Genomic DNA, 21,388 nt, shown 5'->3' on the forward strand with positions numbered 1-21,388 from the left:
TGGAATCCAAGGTAGACAAGCAGGAGGCTGGAGGGATGCAGCAAGCCAGGCAGCATCAGGATGTGGAGAAGTCAACGTTTCAGGTGTAACGCTTCTTCAGGACAGGGAATGGGAGGGGGGTTATTTGAAATTGAAGAACTCAATGTTGAGGCAGAAGGTGAGGTGTTCCTCCAATTTGTAGCCCCTGCCCACAAACTTTCCAACATGACCATCTTTGGCCTCCACCATTCCCACAATGAATCAGATGGCAAATTGGAGGAACAACACGCCATTTTCTGCCTCGGCAGTTTACAGCCAAGAGGACTCAACATTGAGTTCTCCAATTTCAAATAACCTCCCTTCCCATTCCCCGGCCCCCTGACTCCCTTCCCAGCCCCTCCTCGTCCCTTCCATTCCTCTCATCGATCCTTTCTTTTAGCCACCTGCTGGATTAATTCCTCCCATTGACTAACCAGATCGTACCCTCTACCTGTTTTCACTTAACCCCACTTCACCACCCTGCCACCCACCCCACTTTATCTGCAGCTCCCCTTACACCCACCCCCACTCCTGAAGAAGGATTACACCTGAAAAGTTGACTTCTCCACCTCCTGATGCTGCTTGGCTTGCTGTGTTCTTCTGGCCTCCTGCTTGTGAAACCAGGTAAGGATGGCAGTTCCTTCCTTAAAGGACTTCAGTGAGCCAGATGGGATTTTCCCCTAAAGGTAAATTCATGGTGATCAGTAGACTTCTATATTCAGATTTATACAGAATTCAAATTCTACCATCTGCCATGGCAGGATTTGAACGTGAGTCCCTGAATGAACAGTCCAGCAATAATATCACTAGGCCACAACTTCCCCACTTCCTGAGGTTCTTGACAGATGCCAGTCTTTAAGCAATTCAATTCACTTCACAGGATGTCAAAGGAATTGATAAAGGGAGTGGATATAATAAAGTTACAGGCACTGACAATATCCTAGCAGTAGTAGTGGTGAAGATTTTAACTCCAAAATTAACTGCATTCCTCGTCAAGTTGTTCCAGTACAACCACAACATAAGATGGAAAATTGCATAAGTAGTCCTGTCCATGAAAGGCCAATGGGAATTAGAAGGAAACTCTGTTGGTTGGAGACATACTTAGCACAAAGTTTGTTGGAGGTATGTCATCACAACTCCAGGACATTATCATAGGAGTTCCTTGGAGTAGTGTCTTATGTCTGTTTCATCAAAGACTTTATCTTTATAATGAGGTCAGAAGTGGGGATATTGCTGATTGTACAGTAACATTGTGCTGTGCAATTCATAATTCCTCCGGTACCTGAAAAGAAAAACCTGGAAATGTTCAGTGCCAGGCAATGACCATCTCCAACAAGAGAGATTCTGGCCACCTCCCTTAATGTCTTTATTATTCCTGAATTTTGCATCATTAACATTCTAGTGGTTACCATTGATCAGAAGTGTAAGTAGAGTAGCCTTTTAAGTACTGTGACTCAAGGAGCAGGCCAAGATTGGGAATTCTGCAGTAAGCAACTCACCTCGTGTCTCCCAATGTCTTATCCACAGGGTACAAGTCAAGAATGTGATGAAACACTGTTCACTTGCCTCGATGACTGAAGCTCCAACACTCAAGGAGCTTGACACCATTCAGTACAAATTGATTGGCATTTATATAGCTTTCAAAATATATGGCCTATTTACTAAGTCTACTCATGTTGTAAATATGATATGCTACTCCTATCAGGGAAAGTAGGAAATGTTACATTGTAGGAGAAAGTGAGGACTGCAGATGCTGGAGATCAGAGCTGAAAATGTGTTGCTGGAAAGGTGCAGCAGGTCAGGCGGCATCCAAGGAGCAGGAGAATCGACTTCAGGCATGAGCCCTTCTTCAGGAATGAGGAAAGTGTGTCCAGCAGGCGAAGATAAAAGGCCTGCTGGACACACTTTCCTTATTCACGAAGAAGGGCTCATGCCCGAAACGTCGATTCTCCTGCTCCTTGGATGCTGCCTGACCTGCTGCGCCTTTCCAGCAATGTTACATTGTAGGCAGCTTTAAACTTGAAATATTCCACAGGTTGAAACTCTGTTCAGTTGTATGTACAGAGGGCTCATACATTGTTAGATTTAAATGAGACCTAAGGGCCAACCTTTTCACACAGAGGATCGTGTTTGTATGGAATGAACTGCTAGAGGAAGTGATGGAGGCTAGTACAATTATAACATTTAAAAAGCATCTGGATGGTTATGTGGATAGGAAGAGTTCAGAGGGATATGGGCCAAATGCTGGCAAATAGAAATAGATTTATTTGGGATATCTGGGCAGCACGAGGTGGACCAAAGAGTCTGTTTCCGTGCTGTACATCTCTATGATACTACTGCTAGGATATCATCAGTGTCTGTAACATTTGTTGTATCTACTGTCTTTATCAATTCATTTTGACATCCTGTAACAGGAATTGAATTGCCTAAAGACCAGCATCTGTCAGAAACCTCAGGAAGTGGAGAAGTGATGGTCTAGTGGTATTATTGCTGGATTGTTAATCCAGATACGCAGATAATGTTCTGGGAACCTGGATTCAAATCCTGCTACAGCTGATGGTGGAATTTGAACTCAATATAAATAGTAGCAGTTTGTACTATCTGCAAGACTTTGTAATAACTCAATAAAGCTTTCAAAGCCACAATCTCTGTTATTTAGAATGACAAGGGCTCCATAGGCATGGGAACATCACCTGCAAATTCCCTTCCAAGCCATTTACAATCCTGCCTTGGAAGTATTTTTCAATTCCTCCTGTGTTGTTGTGTCTGGAAATCCCTTCCAAACAGTGCAGTGTGTATATTTCCCTGGGCTGCAGTGGTTCAAGAAACAGCTCACTACCACCTTCTCCAGGGTCACAAAGATGAGTAACAATACTGGCCAAGCCCACCTACAAATATTGAAATTGAAGACAACAACCAACAAAATCTATTGTAGTTTTTTTTTCCTGAATTACCAAAGGAGTTTAGATTGTGCTTGTTATGACCCAAGAATATCTTAATATTTCACAATTAATTATGAAATTTTAAAGTTGTCACTGTTTCAAGTACAAGATCTCACAAACGTTCATCAGATAACTGACCAGAAAACCAGTTTATGTGGCAGTGGATGAGGGAGCTAGGGGCAACTCCCTTGCTTTAGAACAGGAATACGCTATTCAGTAAGATCATGACAGATCATTCAACTGTTTCTGCTTTCTTCTCACATTCTTTGATTCCTCTCACTCCTTCTTGAGTACATTCAATGTTTTGGGCTCAACAAGCTTCTGTGATTAGGAAATATTGTTTGATAAATGCTCCTGTAAAGCGGCTTGAGGTTTAAAAAAACACACAGGAAAGGCATTCTCTAAATGCAAATCATTGTTGTTGATAACCTTTCAGAACGAATGTTTGCTTGGAACAGAAATAATCCACACCCTTTTGTTCTCACATGAGGTACAACCCTTCTGCACTATATCATTTTAGAATGTGTTAAGAACGTACAGACCTTGAAAAGGCCGATACATTTAACCGCGGGCTGGCTTAATGTAGTTCCTTTTTGTATTTCTGGCAATTAAAGACAATCCGATCCACGTCCGCCTGCTTTCGTATTGAATGTTTTTTTTCGGTTATTATCCAGGCAGGGGTTAATAATCTACGTTTTCACGTTAACAGACAGAGCCCCCCTTACTCTCAACAAACAAGGCTATCTCTTCTCCCCGCCTTTTCATTGATGGTCTTTGTGCTTCAGTTATTATTACTAGTGGCAGTCATGCTGATGTTTAAACAGACACTGCTTGAATTTAAATGAAGGGTGAAACATTAATCTAACAAAGGTTACAAAAATGAGGTTCATCTCTAGAGTGGAAAACAGGATCAGAGTGATGCAATTAGCCCCAGCGCTGGAAAAGTGGCTTCTTATTCTGCAGTATTGATTAGAGACGAGCTCTCTCTCGCTCCCTCCCTCTGCAGTGCCTGGTACACACCCTGATTTTTCTCCAGAATCCTGCTGACATCATCTAGTATGACACAGCTAAATACGGTAGAGTGCACTGTCAGAGGGGATGCTGGTGTAGCGCACTCTCAGTTGCAGCCTCACACACACATACACACACACGCAGCCAACAGACGTTTGCTCTCGCTTTCTTGCCCCTCCCCCAGCTCTGCTGAAGGATCAGGTGTAGGGATAACCAAACAACACAAGCTTGGCTGCTTCGCCTAAATGAACCCGCCGCATTCATTCTGAGAGCCGGTTCGACAATGCCTGGAGACGCAGCAAAAGATGCAGCGAGTCTACATGAGGAATTCCAACCGAAGCAAAGGAGCCCAGGTGCGTCGGGGTTGGGAAGAGGATTTAATTAATTCATTCTTTTATTTTTTTTTCCAGAGCATGACTGCTTAACAGTCTTAATGTTGCACTCTTCCCTCTCCCCGCCCCCACCTCGATGTTGAAAATTCATTTTTATTATTGTGGGGCACTATGACGGACATTTTCATAACGGGGACGAGCAAATCATAATTCTATGAAACCTGCTTTCCAGTTCTGAACGCAGCATTATCTGATATAACGCTGAATAAAGCAGGGCATACTGCCATATTCAGACCTAAATATCTACTTTCACAGTTAAAATTAAATCTCTGTATGCATCCATGATTCGACTTGCCCTGCGCCAGTTTTGATTTAAAGCTGATAAGTGGTGTCAGATTATATAACATAGTTGATAAGCTTAATAAGTGCATTCAAGGATGCCTTGTTTTATCAGTGTTTGTACTAAAGGCGAATAGAAGTTAAGGCTGATTACTGACCTTGGACCTTAGCTAAAATGAAATGTTGTTATTGTTGTCATCTATAAGAATCTGAATGAAATCAAGGTATTATAGTGTGATTCGTTCAAGTAAACAGGACTGTTAGTGAAATACATCATGCTAAATGTTTGAACCCAACTTGATTCTCCAAATGGGTTGTTTCAAGCTGTAGTGTTCTTACCTCTGGGCCAGTAGATTGTGAATTCAAGCTCCATTCCTGAGATTTGAGCACATGGTTTAGGCTGACACTTCTATCCAGTGCTAGGGAAGTGTAACACTGTCTAAAGTGCTCTCCTTTGGGTGAAGCGTGAAATTGAGTCTCCACCTGGTCTATCCAATAGATATAAAGGATCCTGCAGCACGTTTTCAAGGGGAGCAGGGCAGTTCCTCTCGTGTCCTGACCCAAAATGTATCTTCTCATCCATCATCTCCAAAACAGAACATCTGACCTCTTTCTTAACGTGAATCTTGCTGTGTACAAATTGGTTACCAGTGGTTGCATTGCAACAATTTTCTAATGTCTTATTTGGCTGCAAAATGATTTCCAATGTATTGATATAGCTATGCAATTAGAAGTTATGTCTTAGGAAAACAAAGTGGACTGTAGAATAAAATAAAGAACTGCAGGTGCTGGAAATCTGAAACAAAAACAAATAGCTGAAGAATCTCAGGTCTGGCAGCATGTTGGAGAGAAAAATTGAGCTAACTTTTGTCAGATATCTGCTATAGAATTTGATGAAAAGATGACTGAATGAAATGTCATTGGTCAGTTTGAAACACTGCCTTTGGGTCAGAGGATGTGAATTTGAGCTTTATACTGGATATAATCACACTGATGTAGTGGCACAGTACTGAGGCCAATTAAAATGAATCATTCTGGCTTTTGTTCCATGGCGCTATAGGTTAGGGTATTTCAAGTGCGTATCCAGGTGTTGAGGGTTTCTGCTTCCACCATCTTTTCAAGCAATGTGTTCCTGATTCCTACCAAATTCTGTGTGGGGCAAAATTCTTAATTTCTCAATGGTTTTCTCAAACACAGTGTTCTTTCAAACACAATGCCATGTATTGTTTTGCAAATCCTCTCCATGTTATTTCCACTGAACTCACCTTAGCCTACAAATTTGTTTTGAACTCCAGTATGACTATTTTTGGATGTAGGTTTGCTCGCCCAGCTGGAAGGTTCATTTCCAGACGTTTCGTCACCCTACTAGGTAACATCTTCACTGGGCCTCCAGGCGAAGCACTGCTGATGATTCCTGTTTTCTGTTTGTGTTTGGGTTGGTGATGTCATTTCCTGTTCTTTTTCTCAGGTGGTGGGAGATGGGGTCTAACTCGATCCAGAACCTCAACATGAGCTACAAATCTTCTCAAAACTTGCTATGACTAATTTCTTCTGTAACATAGTCCTTCCTGCTTGAGACGCTAAGGTCACCCTGTGCAATGACATGAGATGCCAAATTATTTGAAGGCTAAGAGACTAAGGCCTCATCAGTTTCATTTCTTGAGTGATTATGCTGGATAAATATTGCCTGATCCTCTCCCTCACATCTCTGCCACTGGCTTGCCACATCATGCTGCTGACCCAACAGCACAGAAATATTCTGTGGAATGCTTAAGTCTGTCAAGAACTGTTTGAGCAGTATACATTTTTTCCCAAGATATTTTATTTTAGGCTGAGAAAATGATCTGAGATTGCTTTTCTAAGGAAGACTCGACAATTGTATAATATTTTGCCATGCCATCAGTTCAGTCCATGTTCCCCAAGGGCTGTCCTTGTTGTGAAGTCAAACATTGGAATCCGAAAAGAGGATTAATAAGTTAGACCTGTCGACAGTGTTATAATGTTCGGGGAGGAATGTTAACCAACACTTGTTCCTCTTCAAACATGTCAAAACACTCTCTCTCTTTGGAGTTAGGGTCGAAGCAGTGAATCTGAAGCATGCAGTATAACTCAGATTCTTCAGAAAGTGGTTGCACAGAAAACCTTCTTGTGAAGGTTAGGCATCAAGCCATGACAATATCTTTCCGCAAGTTAGTTGTCTCTATCTCAACAAGAAAACCAGTGTCTGTCTAGCTTGCTTTCAACCAGCTTGGTAGTTGCATGAAACAATGATGATGGAATTATTAAGCAACTAAAGCAATCAACCATCATCTAGTAATATCCAACAGATTACAACGTTGTAACAAAAAGTCTGGAAGACCCCAAGAGGACTAAAGGTAGCTGCTTATCTCCTCCCTTACTACATGTCATGCCTCAAAATACTTGTGCTGTTTAATTTGCATTTGAACAAATCATTATTGTTGCTTCCACAATTTCTTGAATGGGACTGTTCTATAAACTGATTACTTGCTCACTAGACAGGTTGGACTGAAGGGTCTGTTTCCATGCTGTACATCTCTATAACTCTGTCTTGGCTTCATCAGGATGGAGTTGAGGTAGGAAAGTAGAAAATCTAACATGGAAAGTTGTGTCAAATTTAATGATATTACCGCAAACAGATTTTACCTCCTCTCCTGTCCTCAGCTGAATGGATCACCTGGCAGGCAGCCAGAAGGGATTGGAAAGTAGCAAAATGCAGTGTCCTTGGCAGTGGCGAGGTCATGGGAAGACAGACAAGGCCATAATTCTTTTTTAACCCGTTCATGAGGTTGAAACATCACTGGCAAGGCTAGCACTTGTTGTCTATTCTTAATTACCTTTAACATGGTGGCTTCTCAGCACCCTCTTAAATTGCCACACTCCCTGTGGCTTGGTGATAATGCCACAATGCTATTAGGGAAGGAGTTTAGTGATTAAGCAATTATTGGACATAACTCCATAGCAGGTGGTGTGCGACTTGGAGGGGAACTTGCGGGTATTCTTTTTTGCCCTTGGCCTTTTTAGGTGGTAAAATTCATGGGTTTGAAAGATGCTTTTGAAGTAACCTTGGTGCATCTGATAGATATTACATAATACTGACACTGTGCACTGGAGGAGGAGGGAGCGAATTCTTAATGGTAGGTGAGGGTTCTGATTTGAGTCAATTATTTTCTTTGAAATTTCGAGTGTTGGAGCTGCCTGCACCCAGGCAAGTGAAGACTATTCCATCAAACTGCTGACTTACACCTTTCAGGTGTCAAACAATCTGTAAGGAGTTGGGAAACGAGTTACACTCCATAGAATTCCCAGCACCTGACCTGCTGTCTTAGCCCCAGTATTTATTTAGCTGGTTCAGTTCAATTTCTGGGCAATGGTGGATGATTCCGTGATGGTAAAGGCATTGAATATCAAGGGGAAGAGGTCAGAATCTTGATTGTCGGGGATGCTCATCTGGCACTTTTTTGGTACAAATGTTGCTTGCTACTTATCAGCTCAAGTAGGAACACAGTGCTTCAACTTCTCCCGAAGCTGTGGGTGATATGAATATTGTCATCAGCAACCATTCTCATTTCCGATCAAACTATGGACAGAAGCTCATTGATGCAGTTGAGGATGGCTGGATTTTGAACTGTACATTGAAAAACTCTGGCTGCAAAGTTCTGGGCTGATATGACTGACCTCCTACAACCACAACTTTCTTCCAATATGCTGGATAAGACTCCACCCAATGGGGAGTTTCTCCTGATCTTCATTGACTTCAGTTTACTTGTCAAATGGTACTTTGGCAAGGAAGTGACTTTGACTTCACCTCATTTAAGGACAGAAACACTTGCTTTGGAAGTGGTACAATGAAGGTTCATTAGATTGGGTCCCTGGGATGAGAAGTTTGTCTTATGATGAAATGACTAAATGTCAGGGGAAATACGGAGAAACTGAATCAGAAGGGAAAAGTTGTACGATAAATCTCTCTCTCTCTCTACAGATGCGATCAGTCCTATGGAATTTGTTTTTGTTTCAGATTTTCAGCATTTGCAATTCTCTGTTGCAAAGAATTCTGAAAGAAGACAGCTGGAGAAAATGTGTTAGCCTCATTACAGGAGGTGATGGAGGTAGCAAAAAATGATCCATTGAATATGGAGAGTGCTGGAATGGAAGGTAAAGTTGAGCAGAAACTTGTCATGGTCTGTGATGGATGAGAAAGGGTGAGAGCATAAATCATAAAATAGAATGGACTCTATCGACCACAATCTTGTTGGGGGAGGGGGTGGAATTTCTCAGTTGATGCAGGGGAAAACATGTCAGAAGCACTAGTATAGAAGAATATTTCTTGTCAACAGTTGGAACAGAGATGGAGAAATTGGCAATTGGAATGGAGTCTGTACAGAATGTGGGATGTGAGAAAGTGTCAGGTTACCTGTGGGAGGCTTACTGGTCAATATCAGTTGATATCTTATTCAAGGAAGAGGAGAGAAAATCAGAAATGGACATACGATGATGGCAGAAGAGTGGAAATTATAAACAAAGTTGATGAATATTTCCATTTGAAGATGTGAGCAAGAGGTAGGTGAGCACTTCGGGGACAGTGACCACAACTCGGTGACTTTTACTTTAGTGATGGAGAGGGATAAGTGTGCGCCGCAGGGCAAGAGTTCTAGCTGGGGGCAGGGAAATTATGATGCAGTGAGGCATGACTTAGGATGTGTGGATTAGAAAAACAGGCTTCAAGAGAAGAACACTAATGAGATGTGGGGATTGTTCAAGGAGCAGCTACTACGTGTCCTCGATAAGTATGTACCAGTCAGGCATGGTGTAAAGGGCCTTGTGAGGCAGCCGTGGTTTAGTAAGGAATTGGAATCCCTTGTGAAAGGGAAGAAGGCGGTATATGTAAAGATGAGGCGTGAAGGTTCAGTTGGGGCGATAGAGAGTTATAAGGTAGCCAGGAAGAATCTAAAGAGAGAGCTAAGAGAAGCGAGAAGGGGACATGAAAAGTCTTTAGCTGGTAGGATTAGGGAAAACCCAAAGGCTTTCTATAGGTATGTCAGGAATAAAAGGATGACTAGGGTAGGTATCGGTCCAGTCAAGGATAGTAGTGGGAAGTTGTGTGTGGAGGCGGAGGAGATTGGAGAGACACTAAATCAATACTTTTCATCAGTATTCACTCAGGAACAGGACACTGTTGCTGACGTGAATATGGAGTCACAAATGATTAGAATGGATGGCCTGGAAATATGCAGGGAAGAGGTTCTGGGAATATTGGAGAGGATGAAAATAGATAAGTCTCTTGGGCCTGATGGCATTTACCCTAGGATCCTATGGGAAGCTAGGGAGGAGATAGCAGAGCCATTGGCCTGGATTTTTATGTCGTCATTGTCAACGGGAATAGTACCAGAGGACTGGAGGATAGCGAATGTGGTCCCCTTGTTCAAGAAAGGGAGTAGGGATAGCCCTAGTAACTATAGGCCAGTGAGTCTGACTTCAGTGGTGGGCAAAGTCTTAGAGAGAATGGTAAGGGATAAGATTTATGAACATCTGGATAGGAATAACATGATCAAGGATAGCCAGCATGGTTTTGTGAAGGGCAGGTCGTGCCTCACAAACCTTATTGAGTTCTTTGAGAAGGTGACTAAGGAAGTGGACGAGGGTAAAGCAGTAGATGTTGTGTATATGGATTTTAGCAAGGCGTTCGATAAGGTTCCCCATGGTAGGCTAATGCTAAAACTACGGAGGTATGGCATTGAGGATACATTAGAGGTTTGGATTAGGAATTGGCTGGCTGGAAGGAGACAGAGGGTAGTAGTTGATGGACTAAGTTCATCTTGGAGTGCAGTTACTAGCGGTGTACCACAAGGATCTGTTTTGGGACCATTGCTTTTTGTTATCTTTATAAATGATCTAGAGGAAGAGCTTGAAAGCTGGGTAAGCAAGTTTGCGGATGACACAAAAGTCGGTGGAGTTGTGGATAGTGAGGAAGGAAGTGGTAGGTTACAGCGGGATATAGATAAGTTGCAGAGCTGGGCAGAAAGGTGGCAAATGGAATTCAATGTAGCTAAGTGTGAAGTCATTCACTTTGGTAGGAGTAACAAGATGATGGATTACTGGGCTAATGGTAGGCTACTTGGTAGTGTGGATGAGCAGAGGGATCTTGGTGTCCATGTACACAGATCTCTGAAAGTTGCCACCCAGGTAAATAGTGCTGTGAGGAAGGCATATGGTGTACTGGGCTTTATTGGTAGAGGAATTGAGTTCCGGAGTCCTGAGGTCATGTTGCAACTGTATAAGACTCTGGTGCGGCCTCATCTGGAGTATTGTGTGCAGTTTTGGTCGCCATACTATAGGAAGGATGTGGAGGCATTGGAACGAGTGCAGAGGAGGTTGACCAGATGTTGCCTGGAATGGTAGGAAAATCTTATGAGGAAAGGCTGAGGCACTTGGGGCTGTTCTCATTGGAGAAAAGAAGGTTTAGGGGAGATTTGATAGAGGTGTATAAGATGATTAGGGGTTTAGGTAGGGTCGACACTGAGAACCTTTTACCGCTAATGGAGTCAGGTGTTACTAGGGGACACAGCTTTAAATTAAGGGGTGGTAGGTACAGGACAGATGTTAGGGGTAGATTCTTTACACAGCGGGTTGTGAGTTCATGGAATGCCCTGCCAGTAGCAGTGGTGAACTCTCCTTCTTTATGGTCATTTAAGCGGGCATTGGATAGGCATTTGGAAGTTATTGGGCTAGTGTAGGTTAGGTAGGATTTGGTCGGCGCAACATCGAGGGCCGAAGGGCCTGTACTGCGCTGTATCTTTCTATGTTCTATGTTCTAAATGACCCTGATAAATCAATATAATGGTAAAGGAGATGAGGGAAGGGACCTGAGTAGAACTGGAACAAGAAGTATTTCCTGGATCTCTCAATAAGGTAGGCATAGTTTGGAGCCATGCACCTTCCATACTCCATTTTTTGTTTATATAATGGGCGGAATTGAAGGAGAAATTGTACAGTGAGTGAACAAGCTGTGCTAAGAGGAGGGTGGAGATAGTGGCAGATGGAGACTAGTTCTCTCTGCAAGGAAGAATTGGGGAATTCTTTCACCATTCTAGTAGACTAGATTGTGTTCCCTACAGTATGGAAATAGGCCCTTCAGCCCAACAAGTCCATACCTATCCTCCAAAGAGTAACCCACCCAGACCCAGGGTTCTGGTCGAGGATGGCATTGCTGGCTGGGCCATTATTGCCTTGAGGATGGTGGTGTGCCACCTCCTTGACCTGCTGTAGCTGATGTGGTGTATTTACATATACAATTCTATTAGGGCAGGAATTTCAGGAGTTTGATCCAGTGACAGTGAAGGAACAGAGTGATGTAGTTCTACATCTTGTTGTGGAAAGTGGAGAGGAATATTTATATGCAACTGCTCCTCTGCCCTTCTAGGTAGCAGAGATTATGCATAGAGGACCCTTGGTGAGTTGCTGCTGTGAATTTTGTATCTGGCTTACACTGTGTCTACTAAGTCAGAGAGTGGTTAGTGTTGAATGGGTGCAATCAAGCATACTCCTTTTGACCTGGAGCTTCTTGAGTGGTGTTGAAAGCAAATGGGAAATGTTCCATCCCACTCCGGACTTGTGCCCTGTAGATGGTGAACAGGCTTTGGAGAGTTGGGTGGTGAATTACCAGTTGTATAGTTCCCAGCCTCTGAGTTGCTCTAGTAGCCACTGTATTAACCTGATTGTTGCACTTCAGCTTCTGTAATCCCCAGAATATTGTTAGTTGGAGAATCAGACTGTTAAATCTATAATTAGAACGGCACTGAATGTTAAGGTGTGACATAGATTCTCTGTTGTTTAAGATGGACATTGACTGTTTCAGTATCTGAGTCACTGCTAAAGGTGTTGAATATTATGTAATCATCAGTAAGCATCCCCACTTTTGACATTATGTTGGAAGGAAGGTCACTGATTTGAGCAGCTAAAGATGGTTGGGTAGAAGGCACGATCCTGGAGAACTTCTGCAGTGATGGGTTGGGACTGAGGATTGACTTCCCAGTACAATCCCCTGCTCCCACCAAATTAATCTAATGAAAAATAATGAGTTGAAGAATGACCTTTTAGAATATCAGGCAGAGGCAAAGATGGATTGTCCACTTGGCACTTCTGGCTGAAGATCGTGGCAATGCTTCTGCATGGATGTGTGCTGGACTCTCCCATAATGGAGGGTTGGGATATTTGTTCCTTCTCCTCTTCTGGCAAGCTGTTTAACAATCATCCACAACCTGGATTTGGTAGGACTGCAGCGCTTCGATCTGATCTGTTGGTTGTGGGTTTGCTTAGCTGTATTCACATGCTGCAAGCACTCAGTCATGTGGCATGGAAGCAGACCCTTTGGTCCAACTTGTCTGCACCAATCAGATATCCCAATCTGGTCCCGTCCTATTTGGCCCATTTCTGTCACCACCTCTCAATCCACTCCTTTAAGCAGGAATCCTCCTATTTACAGTGGGCACTCTTACCCAGCTTCCTTCACTTGGTCCCTCGCCCTCTGTCCAATTACCTTCCTGTCAGCTTCTCATTGAAATGTGGTGGTTCTCCTCAGTTACTGGTGACGAAGGATCTCAGCATCATGAAGAGCTTGAAATTCATTGAGATGGGAATGTATGGGTAAGAAACTGAATGACAGAATGGGAGTAAAAAATCTAATGCTGACTTTATGGACTGGATGCCCTGTTTTTGTGTCAGAATGCTTGACGATTCTCAGTTCTAGCAGTGTTAACTGATAGGAAGCAGGTGGAGAAATCCTGACTGATTTTTGTTTTCTTTTTTACTTTACTGCCTGTGTTGGGGCCAGATGTGATTTTTTTCCAATGCATTGCAGATATCAGCCCCTCAGTAAAGACAGCAAATAGAACCCAGAACCTTCCATGAACATTACTCATTCCAGATTATATATTCCTCATCCAATCGGCACAGTATAGCTTCAGGATTTCTAACCTTTATTTCCTCAATTACGTGTCCTTGATATGGCAGGTTCAGGGTCCTCGCTACTCCTGGAGATGTCTGCTCATTTTTCAGGTAAATGCAATACCCTTTTAACTTTGTTCTTTCTTTAGTCAATAAGTTTCTGCAATCTAAACTTAGTGACACTAGCACTATGTGAAGTTTAATTCATTTGAGAACAGGGCATGAAACCCTGAGATGACATATGTATCATATTTTACAATCTTGACTGATGTGGCCTGGAAGGATTTTAGTTGTCTTTTCCAGTGTGGTATTGATATAGGTCAGGTTCAGCTTACACAGTATTAACTCCCCAAAGATACACAATCCTTTTAGACTGTTGAGTAGGATGATGAAATAGGACCTCAAATAGAACAATGATCAAACTGCTTACTTATGATGGCTTTGAGACAATATCGTGGGTGCTTGATGCTATTTGACAGTGGAAACAATGGTTTAAAGAAAGAGTCACTGTGCTCCGGCTTTTGTAGTGTCTTTATAGATAAGTCAGTGTGGTGAGTATGAAATTCCTTTCAAAAAGAAAGCCTTGCAATATTCGGAAGGAGACTGCACAAAATATTTGGTAGTGATACAGGGGTTGGAATGGCAATGAATTTAAGATTTCTATCTAGAAAGAGACTGGAGGCTTAAGCTTTGAAATTGCAATAGAATGCAGTGATGGAAGAAATAATTACTTCCATTTCTTTTAGATGGTTGAGCTCAGATGGACCTGGAACTTGTGAAATTTCTGTCTGGAATAAAGAGGGAAGTGAATGCTGATTGGCTTCATGTCACAGACATGATGCTTTGTTAAAAATCACAACACCAGGTTATAGTCCAACAGGTTTAATTGGAAGCACACTAGCTTTTGGAGCGACGCTCCTTCAGGCGATTGTGGAGGGCTCAATTGTAACAGAATTTATAGCAAAAATTTGCTGTGTGATGTAACTGAAATTATACATTGAAAAATTGATTGTTAAGCTTTTCATCTGTTAGAATACAGTGATAGTTTCACTTTCATGTGTAAATCACAATCTTTTTTTTTAAAAAGTTACATTCTCGTGTTAGCAGTTAACAATGGTGATAGCTGGACAATATGTTGAAGGTGTTAGCCCCCTGTGTTCTCTGTCTGTGCCATGATGTTTAGACTGATTCTAATCTAAAAAGTGAGATAACAGAGTTTTACATAAACTCAAGCAGTTTTTGAGCAAAGTATAATGTAACTCTGCACGTACAAATTCACCCCTGGACCAGGACGTTCAGCCTCTGACCTTCGGGTGACCATCCTTCAAGGTGGACTTCGGGACAGGCAGCAGAGAAAAGTGGTTGAGCAGAGGCTGATAGCTAAATTCGGTACCCATAGGGAGGGCCTCAACCGGGACCTTGGGTTCATGTCACATTACAGGTGACCACCATTGCACTACACACACACAGATACTCTCACTGGCACTGACATACACACTCACACTGGCACTCACACTGGAGTACAGTCTTGGTCCCCACATTTAAGAAATAATATGCTGGCATTGGAGCTAGTTCAGAAGCATTTCACTAGGTTAATTACGGAGATGTAAGATTAACTTTTCAAGAACAGGTGAATAGGTCGGCCTTTATTGATTTTAGTGTCTCGAAGAATTGAAGAGTGATCTTATTGAAGTACACAACATTCTGAGGGTGACAGAGTAGATGCTGATAAGATGTTTCTACAAATGGGGAGTATTGAATGACATTAGGAGACAGCTACAGAATAAAGGGCACTCATTTTAAATTGTGATGGGCAAAGAAATTTCTTTTTGTCCAGAAGGTAGTGAATGTCTAGACTTCTCTACCCTGAGGTTAAATCAATGAAAGCATTTTAAAAAAATAGGTTTGTGATATATCCAGAAGTTGAGGACTCTGAGGAATTCGCATGAAAGGAGAGTCGAGGCCTAGGGCAGATCAGGTGTGATCTGGTGAATGGTGGAGCAAGTTTGAAAGGCTGAATGGCTTGCTCTTTCCACTTTATTATCTCAAAGTTTTTAATCTGTGTCACGTGCTATCAAGTTCAGGAACAGGAGATGTGACTATCCTAAATGTGAGCCTGGATGGATGATGTATGGAGGAAAGATTTAGATACATGAGGTAATCAGACTAATTTTGGGGAGGATGAGGCACCCCAGCAGGATTGAGACCATATCCTCTCAGGAGCATTAATTAGAATAGTGGGGAAGGATTTGGTCTAGAGTGGCAGGGGGATAGGAATCTGAGGGGAGGCAAGAGTGAGGGGAAACAAAGATGGAAGTGCATGACAAAGGTGGAACAAATCTGTGGAACAATATAATATAACTACAAGGAGTAGAAATAGGCAGTTCAGCCCCTTGAGCCTGCTCTGCCTTTTATGGCTGATCTCGTCTCAGCATCAACTGCACTTTCCTGCCCACTTTCCATAATTCCATAAGGCAGAGGAAATAAGGACTAATAGCAAAGATGTATACCAAAAATAGATGTTTGACTTGTCTTTTTGACATTTTTTACAAGTACTATATCTGAATGTAAATGGACCTTGCAATAAGTACACGAATTCACAGCTCAAATAGTTGTGCATAGATATGACATGATTGTGATTAGATTCCCTACAATATGGAAACGGGCCATTTGGCCCAACAAGTCCATACTGACCCTCCGAAGAGTAACCTACCCAGACCCATTACCCTCCCCTATATTTACCCCTGACTAATGCACGTAACACAATGGGCAATTTAGCATGGCTAATTCACCTGACCTGCACATCTTTGGATTGTGGGAGGAAACCCACGCAGACACAGGGAGAATGGGTGACTGTCTGCATGGTGTCTGCACAAAGTGTGAAGTGAACCTGGGTCCCTGGTGCTGTGAGGCAGCAGTGCTAACCACTGAGCCATCATGTTGCCCCTAATCACCATTGTAATCAGAGACCTGGCGAGGTAATCTTGGCACTGAACCCCCAAGATTGATTAATCTTCCACAATGATGGGCAAAATGGAAAAGATGTTCACAAAAGATTATATCCGTGCAATTGTGAGAAAGGTCATTGGCACAGAAACTGGGTGGAGGTGAAAAACAAGAGGTGGAAAATATTTAAAGGAGTTACTTGTAAGCCTCCAACCATGGTCATGGTGAGATAGAGATGGCATTAAACACAAAATTAAAGATGCATGCTACATTATTGATTAATATTGAGATGTCACATGACACCAGGTTATAGACAATCATGTACATGAATACTTGGAGTATAGACAAAATGAGATTTTAGACTAGTACATTGAGGCACAAATTGAGGCAGGAAATATAACATTTGGTTTTGTGAACAAAGGGGGTTAGTTAATTTTTGTGAGAAGTCCAAGGGAATGAGTAGCCCAATCCAGAACTAGGGTCCTAACACTCAATGAGTGAAACTACAAAGGTATCAGGGATGAGTTGGCTCCACTTGATTAGGTAATTTCATTAAAAGGCGGTGGACAGGGCATGGTTGTTCTTGTATAGGAGTGATTAGATGCAGGCATGAGATGCAGCAAGCTGTTAAGAAGGCAAATGGTAATTTGGCCTTTATTGCAAGGGGGCTTGAGTTCAGAAAGTAGGAAAGTTATTGTAGTTATGCACAGCCTTGGTGAGACTACATCCACAATATTGTGTGCAATTTTGATTTCACTGCCTCAGAATAATATGTATTTTCCATAGAGGGAAACTATTGATTCTGGGAATTCTCAAAGTTGTTGTATTAGGAGAGATTGGGTCTGCTTGGTTTGTATTCAGAGGAGTTTAGAAGAATGGTGGTGGGTGGGGGTTTATTGAAATGGATTTAGTTTTGAGGCTGGATCAAATGAAGACAGGGTTCTTTCTCCTAATTGAGAGGTGAAGTCCAGAACAAGAATCCTAGTCTCAGGTGATGGTAGGCCATTTCAGACCAGGATGGGAAGAAATCATTCAGAGGATGGTGGACCTGTGAATTCTCTACCACAGAAGACAGTGCAGATGAGGTCACTGAAGTATGCTTAAATAAATAGATTTCTAGAAACCAAAAGTGTTAAGGATATGGGAAAGAGGGGGAGTATGGAATTGAGGGAGAGGATCAGTGTATATGATCACGTTGAATGGCAAAACAGGTAGATGGGCCACATGGCCTCTTTCTCCTAATTATGACTGTTTGTTTATACGTCTTCTATTGTCAAGATAGAGAGGGATTCAGGTGTTATGAAGGTAGAGGTACTGTACCTTTTTTGAGAGTTGAAAAGCTAGCAAGGAAAAAGCAGAGTGTTCGGAACAAGGTAATAATGTAACACTTTGTTGAAACGGCTAGCAGTATCTGGGTTGCCATGAAACACAAAAAATTCAAATTCAGTTTAGATTATGCCCCAAGATACCAGAATTCAGTTAAAGTTTGGTAATATTAAAGCCAATGAAATGTTCCAATGTTTTGGGATATTTTGAACAGTTAGGGGGAGAACTGCCAAGCCACCACCAAGTTCAGACTGCCAGCAGAACCGCTCTCTGAAAGGTACCTGTCCATGCAAAGTTTGCGCAATAGAACATCGAAAAGATGATGGTGGGAAAATCTGCAGTGAAGATACAAAGAGAAGATTCAGCAGCTGACTAGTTTTGAAAGTTGAATTTTTTTTCTTGTAAATCTTAATCAGGATTTTTTTATTGGACTAGTATTGTAGAGTGGGAGGTAAAAGATAGGTTAAAGAGAAAGGAATTGTAAATAGCTGTTTTTAATATTCTCTGTTGGACTTGTAAAATTAACAACTTTATTCTTTTTTTAAATCATGACCTGGTGTAGTTCTTTCCCTCTCAAATTTTAACAGATGGTGGCAGGGGTGGGGGTGGGGTGTGGGGGAGGTGAATATCTTTGTGTTGCTGGTTTAAATAAGCAGAAGGGTTTACCCTATGTCTAACAGGTATTCTGGTATATTAGTCTCTAAAAGTTAAAACGCAAGTACAACCAGTAATGAAGAATTGTGTATGGAATGCTATCCTTCAATATTGAGAAATTGAGTGCTAAAAATAAGCATGTTGTGCTTTAGGTTAGATTCCCTACAGTGTGGAAACAGGCCCTTTTAGCCCAGCTAGTCCACACTGACTTTCCGAAGAGTAACCCACCCAGACCCATTTCCCTCCCACTAATTCACCTGACACTACGGGCAATTTAACATGGCCAATTCACCGAATCTGCACATCTTTGGATTGTGGGAGGAAACCGGAGCACCTGGAGAATGTGCAAACTCCACACAGACAGTTGCCTGAGGCTGGAATCGAACCTGGGACCCTGAGAGGCAGCAGTGCTAACCACTGAGCCACCATGCTGTCCCAAGTGCATTGTGGGACCGCATCTCAAATACTGTGTACAGTATTGATTTCCTCTGTATAAGGAAAGATTAAATGCAGTGGAGATGGTTCTGAGCAGGAATGAGGGGTTGTGTTATAAGGAAACGTAGGACAGACTGGATGTTCTTTCACTGGAGATTAGAAGAATGAAGGGTGATGTAACAGAAGAGTTTAAGATCCTGCATAATGTTGAAAGGTGGATTCTGGGACAAAATGGTCCCTTTTGAGGATGAACCCAGAACCGGAGGACATTTTTCAAATTAGAAGTTGCTGTTTTAGGACCGATGGCAATATTTGTCTCAGCTGGTTGAGACTTGGAGTCCTCATAGAGTCATAGAGATGTACAGCACGGAAACAGACCCTTCGGTCCAACTTGTCCATGCCGACCAGATATCCCAACCCAGTCTAGTCCTACCCGCCACCACCCGGCCCATTTCCCTCCAACCCTTCCTATTCATATACCTATCCAAATGCCTTTTAAATGTTGCAGTTGTACTAGCCTCCACCACTTCCTCTGGCAGCTCATTCCATACACGTACCACCCTCTGCGTGAAAAGGTTGCCCCATAGGACTCTTTTATACCTTTCCCCACTCACCCTAAACCTATGCCCTCTAGTTCTGGACTCCCAGACCCCAGGGAAAAGACTTTGCTTATTTACCCTATCCATGCCCCTCATAATTTTGTAAACCTCTAAGATCACCCCTCCGCCTCTGACGCTCCAGGGAAAACAGCCTCAGCCTCTCCCTGTAGCTCAGAAAGCAATGGAGATGATGCAAGGGGTAGTATTGAATATTTTTATGGCAGAGGTCAATTGATTCCCTGTGCAGCAAAAATCTAAGATTATTGGAAGTAAACAGGAATAGGGAATTCGAACGCAAATAGTTCAGTCGTGGTCTTGCTGAATAGAGGAGCAAGCTGGAGGGACAGACTAGCCCACTTTTCTGAAATTGTATGTTTGCACTTCTCAAGCCAATTATCTGCTCATGTTCACATTTCTGTTTCTGCAAATTTGTGTAGATTGGTTGCTTGAAGTCCTACATTCAACTCGAAAGCACTTTCTGATGTCCTGAGGTCAAAAAAGACATTATGTAAATCAAAGTTTTCTATCTGTTTTTCTTTCTGCGTTGTAAGATTCTTTGGATGAAAATGTGCTTGCATTTCAGTGAAGTGGCCTTTTGCCTCAGGATTTTTTTTAACCTTCTGTAATCATGGACAGGAATAGCATGGAGACCGAGCCAATAATTGGGTTAAAAGCTTTTCGAGTCGGAGTGCAGCAGGAAAGCTTAATGCTCTTCATTTAATCAATAAAAGGCTTTCTATTTCAGCTTTTGAGGCTTCGCTGGATGCAAAACTTTGCTTATGTACTGGGAAAAAAAGCCAAGTGACTGTGTGTGTGTGTGTGTGTGTGTGTGTGTGTGTCTCTCACAGGGTCAGTTCCTGTTATACTCTCAAATGTGGTGGCTAAAATGGACTGGTTCACTCCCATCCAGGTCATTATATGGTTTAATTATCTGCAGGGAGAAAGTGAGGACTGCAGATGCTGGCGATCAGAGCTGAAAATGTGTTGCTGGAAAAGGGCAGCAGGTCAGGCAGCATCCAAGGAGCAGGAGAGTCGACGTTTCGGGCATGAGCCCTTCTTCCTGAAGAAGGGCTCATGCCCGAAACGTCGACTCTCCTGCTCCTTGGATGCTGCCTGACCTGCTGCCCTTTTCCAGCAACACATTTTCAACTCTTAATTATCTGCAGAACAGTTAAAGCAAATGATTGATTTCATTCTGCCACTGTGCGCTCCTTGTGTTGGCTCCTGCACATTGTGAAAAAAAGCAGAATGCTCCTTTCTGGTTTGACTTGTGTACATTTATGATCTCTTGTACATTTTACAGTTTGCACCAGGTTTGAAAAAACACAAACTTAGAAATCAAGTGTAATTAGTGTTGATGTTTATTTTACATTTCGTTATTCTAAACTGCGTTCTGACGGAAGGTTGCAGAAGGACTGCAGGCCAATAATGCAGTCTGATGACTGCTCCTAAACAACCTGTCATTCAATTCAGTAGGGTTTCCATTGGTCTTCCTTCCGCTCTAGGCTTTTGCTTGTTCCCATGGATATGCAGGCAAATGACATAGATCAAGCTACAACAACTTAAGACTGAGAGCTCTTGTTGTTATAGTGAAAGTTCCAGAATGTTCTTTGAGCAAGAGCACTGAGAGCTAATTAAATCTCTGAGAAATAGCCAAATGCTTTTTAATGAGATCGGGATGCAAGCACATGCAGAAACAACACTCAAGCTGTTAATGTGCTTGCGGGCAATTTTTAAGCTGCTTCTTCACTTTGGTTGTTAGGCAGATTCACGTGTCAGACTATCTCTCCTTCTTTGTTCTACATTGACAAAGCGTTGCTAGCTT

The 21,388-nt window shown here is 42.3% G+C and overlaps 1 protein-coding gene across 1 annotated transcript in view; it reads left to right on the plus strand.

The window, feature by feature from the left end:
* Positions 1-4,123: 4,123 nt before the first annotated feature.
* Positions 4,124-21,388, plus strand: part of nacad (NAC alpha domain containing) — a 67,205-nt gene continuing 49,940 nt past the window's right edge. Inside the window, exon 1 of the mRNA XM_060823737.1 lies at positions 4,124-4,324. Coding sequence (XP_060679720.1) covers positions 4,255-4,324 — 70 coding nt within the window. The 5' untranslated portion in view covers positions 4,124-4,254. The remainder of the gene's footprint in view (positions 4,325-21,388) is intronic.

The sequence above is a fragment of the Hemiscyllium ocellatum genome, chromosome 4, assembly GCF_020745735.1.
Source record: "Hemiscyllium ocellatum isolate sHemOce1 chromosome 4, sHemOce1.pat.X.cur, whole genome shotgun sequence".
NCBI classification, from domain to species: domain Eukaryota; kingdom Metazoa; phylum Chordata; class Chondrichthyes; order Orectolobiformes; family Hemiscylliidae; genus Hemiscyllium; species Hemiscyllium ocellatum.